General features: G+C 46.4%; 1 protein-coding gene across 1 annotated transcript in view; it reads right to left on the reverse strand.

The window, feature by feature from the left end:
* MAP3K9 (mitogen-activated protein kinase kinase kinase 9) overlaps positions 1 to 5,700 on the reverse strand; it is a 53,149-nt gene extending 47,449 nt beyond the window's left edge. Inside the window, exon 1 of the mRNA XM_059819577.1 lies at positions 5,400 to 5,700. Within this exon, the coding sequence (XP_059675560.1) occupies positions 5,400 to 5,700 (301 nt within the window). The remainder of the gene's footprint in view (positions 1 to 5,399) is intronic.
* Positions 5,701 to 12,171: the final 6,471 nt, after the last annotated feature.

Below are 12,171 nucleotides of genomic sequence, written 5' to 3' on the forward strand. Positions count from 1 at the left end.
GACCAATTTTCACTCCAAAACACTACAAATGAAAGCAGTAGCCCCTTCTGACAATCCTTCATTGCCAAATAGCATGGTAAAACAGACCTTGCAGTATCACAAAACCTGTATGAAGTACTCACTGTGAATGGTGATGAATTTGACCTAACGGTGGTGGAATGACACACTTAATAAAATAGCCACCTCTGAACACACTTACACCCTTATAACACTGACATGGCCTTAAGGATCAACCCTCATTTCCTGCCCTCAACGACAGTACAAGATTCCAAAAAACACACCCACCTTCAATGACTTCACTACAGCACTTAATGTGACACGGCTAAAATTCAACACAAAACACATCTGCTCTTGCATTTGTCCCTTATTTGAACGCCTCCTATTCAACTGCCACCAACGATATTTAGTCCTTCCCAAATCATACTTATTCTTCCACATCTCTACAAGCTTTGCAGATTCATTCTCCAGAAGAGATCTGCTAACCAATTCTGACACTACTGATGACGGTGTGACAAACAGATGGATCAGACCACATACAGAGTATGCAGAGCTAGCAATAAGAAAAACATTTTTTGATTAATGCATATGGCATTTTTATTGCAGAAATTATATGAAATAACAGAATCAACATTTTCCATTCCCATGCCCTCACAGCTACACTTCACAGGCTGCCACAGTAACTGGTGGCTACTTGGTGTTGTTTAAGAAAAATCTACAGATGCAGATGTCTTAATTCAGCATATAAATTGCATCTGGAGCAAAAGATGTGAGAAAATGTATCCTGTACAACTGTACACTAAACATAGTTTATGCTCACAGATGGACAAAAGAACCCATCAAATACTGACTAATGTAGAATGGAAAACCCACATACTGACCAATGAAAACATGCTGACACGGCTGAATTTACAGTAGCGGTAGGCCACTGGTGAGATACCATTGATGCTAGTCTGATATTTTGGTGGTTACCAATTACAGTCAAAGAAATTTCTAAAAGTTTTAAAGGAAAAATACCATAATGCAAGGATTTAAGCAGAAAGTCACCAAGACTTTTAATACTTTCCTGCATTTGAAATGCCAAATCTGACATGGATCCCCTGCTTTGTCTGGTAGAAAGGAATTTAAGTCTGTAATGGACTTACTTGATGTAGGTATTAATTCAGAGTACTGTACTATATTACTGGGTTGTGTAGTTATTGATTGTATATATAAACCTCTCCACTGTTTTTAAAAGAAATTATGTTGTCATATAAGGCAAGAGAACAGGTTACATTCTGCTTAATATTTTAGTTATTCCAATCAAATGTCTTTCCTAAGTATAACCCTATAGTACAAGATGTTGTCACAAAACTGTATGGAGTTAATACAAACTCTGCTGTCCACAATTACAGATATTTTTTTCTTTTGACTGAGCTCTGTCTTCCATGAACACGATTTTAAGAAGTCTGGCTTACTTTTGTAAGTCAGTCAAACCTATGAACCAGGAATTGACTACATATAGGGATTATATCATCAACCTTCAAATGCATTACAGCCAATACATCCAAATCCTTCATTAGTGTAATAAGGATGCCTGTGTTCTTTTTCCTAGTGTTCCGTGAACAAAAGATTAATGGGAAACAAGACAGAAAACTGACCAGGAAAGTCTTCCAAAAGGAGGAAAGGCCCTTTCTGGTGCAGAACACAAAAAAGTATTTATTTGTCTGTTACTGTGAGTACATCTTTTTGGAAATGCTCGGAACTTCAAGGATTTACACAACAAAGAAGGTTTCACTTCTACAGTAGCAGACATGGTGTTCAAATGCTCATGAGCTACAGATTACTAGAAAAGACCGAGGAGTAGATTCTGACCAGAAACACTGAAATTTTAGGACAAGACTGTAATGACAATAACTACAGATATAAGACTATTCTGTCACTGAGGATATACAAAAGGAGCTGCTCTAGTCATTCCCACTGATAAAAGAGCTAAAGGCATCAGATGCTGAGTCCTATCACCTTCAGTCAGCAGAATTTCAGCACTGCTAGAATGCTCACATAACCTGCTCCTAGGGACAGGGTCAATTAAAAGCCAGAAAACAAACACGTAAGCCACAAAGCAAGACCGACAGACCGTCCCCCGAACTCCCGACAGGCAACATTCGGGTGGTATTCACCACCAGCGTTCTCCTCGGGCATTTCACGGATTCAGCAGGCGGTAAAGACACGCTGAGCGAGCTGGCCCGCAGCTCGGCGGGGGCGAGGAGGGGCGGCGGCGGGCGGCTCCGGCGGTGCTGAAGGGACAGCTCCGGCGGCGGCGGGCCGGCCCGCGGGCCGCCCCTGCCCGCCCGCCCCCCGCCCGCCCCGCTTCGCCCAGCTGCTGGCGCAGAAAAGGAGCGCGACAGGAAGGTGGCGGGCAGGAGGAGGAGAGGGGCAAAGGAGACGCGAAGGCGTAGAAAGCGAAACTCCTTCTGTACGCTGTCACCCGTTTCACGGCAGAAAGAACCCACATCTCTGCGGGATGCACAAACGAACGAGAACAAGTCTGGGATGTAAAATGGTGAGATTTATGCTTCCAGATGAAACTTAATGTGTTACACTGCAGGTTATTTTGCAAAGAAAGTTTTCTTTTATTTGCTTTACTTTGAAAATGTATGTTTCCTTGAGGCAGACTGGCCAGCTCAATCAGAAAAAAAACAACTCACCTTTAGAAAAGTTTCATTTGGATGTTTTTAAAGGTATTTTGTGTTGAATTAGTTTCTTCGCTTTCACAGACTTAGTTATACAGCTACATTAGTGCATAAAATATTTGTTTTTCTTCACCTTTCTAAACACACTAACCCCTTTTCCAAACTCCGGTTTAATTTGGCAGATATACTGTACTGGACTGTAAGGGAATGGGAATGTTTAACATGAATTCTTTGCCTTAGAATTTAAGAACTGAAGTACTACCATTCCTCTGAGGACCGATAAGGAATTACAGAGCCTGTACACCAAGAATCAGTGGCCACATTAACAACTGCAAAGTAGTTGCTGTTTAATCAGCATTTATTATACCATATGATTAAGCTATTTACCTCAGTCTGTAGTGTGTAAGAGCCCATAGCGCAGACAAAGGTCCTTCAAATTGGCCCACTGCTGACAGCCTCAATAGGCTACTTTTATCATTCATGGTACCCCCACTGAGGTAAGATTCAAGCACACTACATGGATGGCTGAAAGACAGCGTGCAATTACTAGTTATACTGACTATTACAGCTCTCAGTGGAAGCAGCATCTCTAGGACTTCAAAACTTTCACCAAATATGAAGCTAAACTTGATGAAAGCAACTAAAGATAGCTTCTGCACAGAGATGCGCGTCTGGAACGACACCTTGCATTACTCCTGCAAAACTTTAATACTTCATAGTCCAATAAGCAAGTTAAGAGTAGACTGTTACTCCTAACAGCTACCAAACTAACATCACCAGCTCTAAAAGTGGGTATAATTTCCCTGCAAAGGTATTTCAAACATTAAACTTGAAAATCCAATTCAACAGCAACCAACTTTACACCCTGTCCAAACTGCATTTTTCTTTACGAAAAAGAAACATACTCCTTTAACATATTAAAAACTTACTGGAGGGCAATAAATTCTACCCTGTCATGAACATATGGTTGATGACTTGAGAGAACATAAGTAGTGTAGTCCTGTTGTGGCACTAGAAGGGTAAGACAAGGATAAAGGGGGAAGGTGCAACTCCACAACTGTTCCTAAACTATCAAAGCACAGAAAGTACAATAAGGCATTAGAATCCATAGTTACAAAGCCTGCACTTGAACAGTCAAAACAGGAGGGGAGCTGAGGCTTTAAGAAGTTCTGTAGAAATGGTTCTCCTAACCATCTCCAAGGCAAAACCTAATAAGCATTCACAGTGTTTTCTGCATGAGGAAAAAAATAATTTACCTGTACTGTTCCAGCATGACAGAAAGCACCACCACTGCCCAATCTATTCCCTTCACAATCCCAAGGGCAATACTACGAATTACTGAGTTTTTACCTAAATGCTTTCAAGCGGAACATAGAATAAGAAAAAAGCTGTAGTTGTATTCCTTGGAGATACGTCCTAGATAGGACAAAGCATTTTTTTACTCTTTTTACTTTCTAGAAAAGCCTGCTAGCCTGAAGATTTTTCTCTGCCCCTCCAAAAAAAGCTTTACTCTTGCCTGAATTGTCAATAGTGATAGAAAAACAGAATCTAGAAACAGTCATTCCACACTGTTTCTCTTTCCACAATTGTACATAGTGGCTAAAAAAAATGTAGAGATGAAACGGCCCTATTCTCTGGCTCCAACAAAGGCTTCAAACTGCACTGAAGTTCAGAGAAACAAACCAATCCCTTCGTGCCTTCAGTATCACAACTTAGTCAAGCAACCCTCAGGTAGGCCTAGATATCCAAACTCGGATAAAACTCATTCACAGGTATTTTAGAACATAATTTGTAAGAAGGCTAAGGAGAAACCTGGTAAGACAAGTCAACTCAGGAATTTTTAAGTCAGAAGTAATAAACTTTCTGTTAGGAGAAAGGAAGACACTGAACACGTATTAGCAGTGAACCAACACCGCAGAAAGCAACTGCTTCCTATCCAGCAACCTCTCCTTAAGGGTATTTTTAAAGGGAGAGTCGCAGAGCCCCCGGTGACTCCACCACTGCCTAGCCACCAAGCTTCAGCCGTTTGGTGAAAATTTGTCAGCCCCTGGAAACACGGGACTTAACAATGGTAAACAGCTCCTGGCGTCGCTGAAACGCCAACACGCTGAGCTAGGTTCGGCCTCCCCGGAGAGGAGCGCTAGCCTGGAAGACAGAAGGGCACTGGAGCAGCAGGAATGCGGCTGCGGGTGGGAAAGCGAGCCGCACCGGAGAACAGCGCCGGGGCTGCCCCAGCCCAGCCGAGCGGGGCCGCCGGCCTGGGGCAGCCGCGGGGCGTGAGGGGCCGGGCCGCCGCAGCCCCCTCCGCTCCCGCGCCAAGGCCCACCGCGGGGCCCGCTCGCCCCTGCCCCCTCCGCCGCCGGCCGGGCCCCGCGGCCTCCCACAGCCGCTCCCCACCGGGCTGGGCCTCCCCCCGCCGCGGCGGTCCCGGCCGCCGTCAGGGCTAACGGAAGGGCCGGGCCGGGCCCAGCCGGTCCTCCCCCCGCGCCGGCGGCGGTCCCGCCTCCCCTCAGGGCTCTGGGGAGGGCCGGGCCGGGGCTCCCCCCACGCCATCCCGGCAGTCCCGGCTCCCGCCGGTCCAGTTCCCCCCGCACCGCCGGCGGCCCCAGCCCCCCCCAGGGCCCAGGGGAGGGCCGGGCCCGGGCTGCTCCCCCTCTTCCCGACTCCCTCCCGCCGCCGGCGGCGAGGGGCCGCGCCGAGCCCCCCCGCCCCGGGCCCGGGCCGCCTTACGCTGTATGGCGGGGGGCGGCGGGTAGCGGGCCCGCAGCTCCGGGCCGCCCCCCTGCACGCCGCTGCTCACGTAGTTGCTGGGGAAGATGCCGACGCGCTGGTCGATCTTGCCCGTCCACCAGCCCTCGTCGCCGGACACGTGCGAGTCCCGGGACAGCACCTGCACCACGTCCCCCGGCCGCAGGCTCAGCTCGTCCTCGCCGCACGCCTCGTACTCGAAGACGGCGGTCCAGAGCGGCCCGCCGCCCGGCGGCTCCCCGCCGCCCGCGCCCTCCTGGCTGAGCTCTGTGAGGGGCTCCATGGCGAGGCTGCTCCATAGGGGGAGGCGCCCGCGGCAGCCGGGCGCTGCGGGGGGCGGCGGAGCCGGTACCGCCGCCTATTGTTCATGCGGCCCGGCGCCCGCCGGCAGCAGGTGCCGCCGCCGGTGGGGGGGCCCGGCGCGGGGCCGCCTCAGCCCAGCGCGGGAAGAGGCGAGGGCAGGCAGCGCGTGCCGCCGAGCCGCCGCCGCATCCCCCCCCTCCTCCTCCTCGCCCGCCTCCGCCTGCCGCCGCGGCCGCGCATCCCGGAGCCACCTGACTCTCTGGCAGCTTCGGCGGCGGGAGGGGGGGAGGCTCCGCCTCCTCATCGCCATTGGCCGCCGCTACCGCCCGTCAACGCCGCCCTCACCTGATTGAGGGTCCTCGCCCTCTTGGCCACGCCCCCTCCCCACCCAGCCTCTCGCCGCGGAGTCTCGCACTCACCGGTGTCCCCCCAATTGGCCCCCGTCTCGTCAGCTTTCGCTTCCCATTGGGCCTCGCGGCGCTTGTCAGTTAAGCGCTCCAAGCTCCGCCTTCCCCGCCGCTTCTCATTGGCTGGGGAAAGGGGCATGACACGGGAGAGGGTCGAGGGCGGGGCGAATGGGTGGGCGGGACGACCTTCGCCTGCCGGCGGCCGGAGGGCTGGGCGGTGCGGGGCGCTGCTGGCTAGCGGCGGGGCGGGCGCCGCCTCCTGCGCTGAGGCGGCGCACCTGAGGGCAGGCCGAGCCGGGCCTGCCACCGCCACCGGCAGCGGCTCAGCGGTCCCAGGGGAAGCATCGCTGCTTTCTCCTTAACAATCGCCGTCCCTTGGCGCGGCCGCTGCCCGCCTGTCGATGCCCTGTCTCCGCTCCCGGGTGCCGAGGTCCCGCCCGGGCCTCCCGAGGGATGCTGAGCCAGGCCGGGTCTCCTGTGGGTGCCGGCGGTTGGGATTTAGGGTGAGGGCCTTGTGTAGCCTGTCCTGGCGTGCTTTCCGCCCTTCCGGGGCCACCGGAGCGCCCCGCGCAGCACGCTGCCCCGCCCCGCTGCCCCTCCTGCACCCTGAGGGACCGTCACAGCTCTGGTGTGGTGGCCTGAACGGGGGCTTAGGCCATACTCCAAATCAAAGCAGGGGCCAGGGAAGTCTGTCTTTTGAGTTACTCCATCCAGTCAGCCTGTACTTAACACAGGTGTTACCTGAGTTTCGTACAAGGTTAACACGGATGCATCCCTGCTGAATGCCTGTATTAAAAATTAAACAACGGAATTTATTTCTCACTCTTGTAATCAGTGCATGCCTTCCTGATTCTGAGAATACAAATTCCTTCTCCCTGCGACCAACATTTTTGCAGCTTGGGAAGATACCAGACCGTGCGAACAGAATCCGTGTGTGCTTACTGATACAAAATGGAGATTGTCTTTCAATTTCACTCCAGCTTTCTTTAAGATCCTCACTTGGTTTTCAGTGGTAAAACTGGAAATTAAAATCTCTGTTCATGCTTCATCGTAACAAAGCCCGCTGATGCGGAATGAGAATCCCAGGTACCCTGACCACACATGGTGTCTTCCCACTTACATAAGATCTTGGGCTTAGTTTTTCTTTAGTGTTTTGTAAGTGGAGTTACACAATTCTTCTCTGCAAGGTGAAATGTTTAAAAATTCTCCATTCCCTAGTGAGGCATTTGCTTTGTTTTATGTACAGAGTAACTGCTAATAGTTTTAAATTTTGTGCAGTGGGGCTTTGCCTATCTATTTATCTATCCCTCTGTTAGCACTATGCTGCTGCACTTAGGAAGCACCAGGGTTTTGGCTTTAAAAAGAATGAAGAAGACCTTAAGAATAGTCTGCTCTGAGTTAAAGAGGTCGTTCAAAATCCTTATTGTTGTTGGTAAAACATTTGAATTTGCTTGTCTTTTTTCTGGGAAAACACCTCCACCCAACTGAAACTTAGTAACAAGTATTGCAGAGAACCCTGCAGGAAACTGAAATTTTTCTAGTTCATTTCTTTTTTCACAAACTTCACAGCCTTTATTTCTGACAGAAACCAAAAACACCTTGCCTAGAAACAGCTGTCATATTAATATCCTTATATTACAAACAAGGAGCAAAATATATATAGTTGAGGTCCGAACTAACATTTCAATGTGACGTATGCAAGATTTGGACATGCTGCAGCACTAGTTTTCAAATTGAACTTGTCTAAGAAATGAGCTTCAGATTTTCTCCTGTATCTCCATCTCCTTCTCCCAGTGAGGGTGAAGCTGAAGATGCATCCTCTCCACTATTTTGTTATTTAAGGGTGTGTTTTCACAATTAGCATAAGCTTATCCAATATTACTCTGTTGCTGAAAGGGACTTTCCTGCCCCTTATCACATGCTTGACCTGCTTTCCTGATTGCAGCAGTAGTGACCGCACGGCTGTAGAGTCAATTCAGCTCATTTATCTAATTGAAAGCTAAGCCACCAAGTAAAAGCGGCTAGTTTTCAATCAGCTTTTTAGGTCGATCTGACTTGCGTTAGGACTGTACGCACAGTCATTAAAGCCAGCTCAACGTAAGGAAGCAGGACAGGACAAGTGAAAAGGACAGCAGCCCTGGCCCCTTCTGCAACAGCCCAGAGTTAGGTTACCTTGTCTTGATCACGAAGACTAGGGGTAACAAATAGCTGCATTCATAATTTTTGGAGTTCAAGTAATAGATGATTGAGATGGAATCTGAAGGACTGATGTTCATGTCCCTAGTTAAAACATCCTCAGCTGCATGCAATACTTTTCTGTCCAATTTTATTTAGGGAAAAAATTATTTCTTTAGTTCACACAGTGGGCAATTATTATGCTTTAGGTGAATATTATGCTTTAGAAGTTGTAATATAAATATTTTAGTGAGCCATAAGAAAAAAGAGGTCTCCTGTCCTTCAGCTGTTTGACACTTTTTTGATCACTGCTATAGAACACTAAAAGATTTGAAGTACAGTGTTACATTACTGATAGCGAAAACTATGAGAGGAGAAAAATGACTTGTGTAGAGGCTCAGGTTGCCTGCTGCAGTGACCTGCCAAGACAGAACCCTGCCATCTTGTGGAACGCCTTGATATTGAAGTACACAGTCAGCTTTGCTTCTCAAAGACACCTTGCTTTTTTTTTTTCCCCTCCCCTTTTTTTCATGGATGATGTGTTTGTTTCTACAGAGACGGTGTGCCTGGCTGAGGAGGCCCGGTGCGTCCAGGGAAATGCTCTGAAGAGCCATGATAGGATGTTGCCATTCTCACAGACTTCTCTTGGCGTCTTTCACCAGCCGTGTCAGAGACTGGTTTCTGAATGAAAAGATTTGACCAGACTGGGAAGGCTGTTCTTAGGATCAAGGTAAACAGAAGAGTCAGTAAATGTTAAGTTCATTTCAGTAACTGGCAACAGGCAGAAGAACAGAACATTAAACACTGTCTGCATGCAGTCTTTGAAAGATGACATTTTAGCGTTTGCAAGATACAGAAAGATTTTTGAAGTGGTGTATGCCTTTCTGGTGAATATATAGCCTAAATGCTACACTGGAGGTTTTTTTTCTTATGCATTTTCTAGTAAGACTCTGTATATTCCCATTATTATTCAGCAGATCTGAATAATAGGAATTAGATTCTAGATAAAACAGATCCAGTTCTCAAAGTCTCTATCTGAATACATACACAGTGCTTCCCAAAGTTTGGATATAGATTTTGTTGTAATATGTTTAAAAAGGAGAGTCTAATCTGCAAAATGCAGCTGATACTCGGAATGTAGTTCAAAATTCCTCCAAACTGGGAACTGTGGACCAAGGATTTTAATTCAGGTTCATTGTTGCATCTACATTTTACAAAAACAACAAATTATTAGAAGATAAACACAAAGGCCAGTCTATCCCCAGCCCTTGTTTTAAGGAGCTATGGAAAGTACTATGCTTATTTGATTCCATTATTCATATAAATTTAGGATGATCATCTCAGCTTTTGCCCTGTCTTTTCTAGACGCTTGTACAGATTACTACACATACTCTCTCTTTTAGTGGACGCCTTTCCTCTGTCTTCACTGGACTCAGCAGCTCTATAACAACATGTTACCGCTGTGCCAGTCCGTAGTTATAAATCTACACTGGATATCAAAATATTGGCACTCTAGGCTCCTCGTCTCTGTGGTCTGTGAGGGGAAAACAACAGAATGCTACAAAAAAAGAAAAGGAAGAGGAATGTCCAGAAAGCAGAAGAAGTACCAGCACAGTCCAACTACACCGCAGTACTAGAAAACCACTGTACTTCCAACTATAGCTATGATGAGCACACATCTCTACCAACACAGCAAGAAAGTATAAAAGATTAAGGAGAAGCTCCTTGGCACATCTGCTTAGTGCAGCTCACTCTTTTTATATCCTGTGGTAATTTATATTGCATCTTAAATTAACCCAGCACTAATGCTCTCATTTGGCTTTTCTACATGTCAGAGGTTATATCTCAGCTGTATTCCACGGTTATATCCACAGATATAACCATACACACCACTCTGGAGATGCACCTCATGCCAGTAGACAGATTCATTTCATCAATTGCTGATAATCTCTCCTCAAACAACGTAAGCTTTACTGACAAATGGATTCTTCTGCCATTATAAATGGCCTCTCTGCATGGCTGTAAAGCTGGACTGTGTTTTTTTTCCCCACTTCAGAACAGTACTGCTTTGCCAACATCACTTTAGTGTAGATTTGTTCATGCAGGGGAGAGGGATAAGCCACGGGCAACAGAAGCTTTATGAACTGTGCTGTGCTAGCTAGGAGGCAGGCTGCGAATCTGGGTCTTTAGCATCTGAGTCAGTAAAAGAGAGAGCTCTACTCTGCTTCATAAAATATACATGCTAATCTCCCAGATGGCTGTATCTTCTTTCTCCATAGAACAGATGACCTGGAAAATAAAAGAAGACTAAAAACACCGGAGAGTGGAAATTCTGGGCCAAAATCTGGGAGCTTCCAGTAGATTTTACAGACAGACTTGGCTTTTAAATTTAGTTTGAATTTGTTTTGATAATAAAATATATCAATGATTACATGACTATTATTACAGGTCACAGTATAATTTCACATGTAACATGAAGCATTCATACATTTATCAGCATCTCTGTAAGAAAAATAAAACAGAGGAAGACTTTCAAATCACCTTTCTGCCTACACTAAAAGATATACAGCTAACAGAAATAATGTTTAACTTTGGCTTAGTAATGACTACCCTTTGCATACTGTGTATTATCTCAATCTAAGCCACATTTATAGCTCTTGTTTAATTTGTCATTGGTTGAGTTGCTGCTCCTGTAGAGGAACACCAGAACCCCACAGCCAGACTGGCAACATTGTGCCACAGTTTTTCAAGTGTGTGGACCAAAAATTTAACTATTCGAATAGAGGAACTGACATTAGTGCAATGCAAACGCTCCCACCAGAGTTCAGCAAAGACACCACAGCAAACCTTTTGGGTTTCTGAATCTTAGCAGGTGCTGGTGGCCTCCATTTTCCTTTTTATGTTTCGTGTGAAAAACTAAGCAGCAGCACAGTACCCTTCAGTGCCACAGCCAGCACCTGGTGCAGTGCTCACTCCGAGTGTTCTGCACTGCCCGCAGCACCTCGACTTCCCTTCAAGGCTTCTGCCCAAGGAACGACCAAGTCTCCCTTGTTTGTGATGGCAATGAGGTTTTGTCTGGAAATAACAACAAGATGGAAATCAAGATATTAGCTGGACTGCGGTTTTGTTTAGGCTTTAAGATTGTCAAACAAAGCGTTTGGGCCCTGTTTTCAGGTTGCTGAAGCCACCCTTGAATACCTCCAGAAACACAACACAAAAATTAAGAATCCTGCATCTGAACTCAAACCACAGGTGATGGATGCAAACTTTATTCCTAACTGTAATGATGCATTAGAATTACAACATACAGAGGCATACAACATCCATTAGATACCAGCATTCATATCCAAATCATAGCTTTATACCCAAATCATAACTCTACTAAATCTCCTGCATTACAAAGTTATGGACATACAATAGATAGTGTTTTCATTTGGAGTAAAATAATCCTTTTGTTGATTGAGGCTGATGTCTTTTTTCTCTAATTTGTATTCAGTAAGTTAGCTTACTATTCAGAGTAATAAACCTCAATTTAAAATAAGACCAACTAGGTCAGTGCAGTAGTAATTGTTTTTTTCCGTGTTGTCTTGAGGGAATAGGCAACATTTGCCTGCTGTCTCCTTTTATTTGCAATCACAGTTTAAATCCTTAGCAGAATTAGTTAGAGAAGCCTCTTTCAAAAAATGTATGACACTTTACAGGAAAATTTTCTGTCTTGATTTTCCTATATAGCGTCTACTCTTTGCCTGGTGACTAAGCTCAAATACGATACTGTATTCATTTGATATTTCATAAGGCAACTGGAAGGGGATTTCCTTGTACTTACACGGAAATGGACCTAATTCTGTTTTGATTTTTTAGTTAAGTGT

This window comes from Gavia stellata, chromosome 7 (assembly GCF_030936135.1).
Source record: "Gavia stellata isolate bGavSte3 chromosome 7, bGavSte3.hap2, whole genome shotgun sequence".
NCBI classification, from domain to species: Eukaryota; Metazoa; Chordata; class Aves; order Gaviiformes; family Gaviidae; genus Gavia; species Gavia stellata.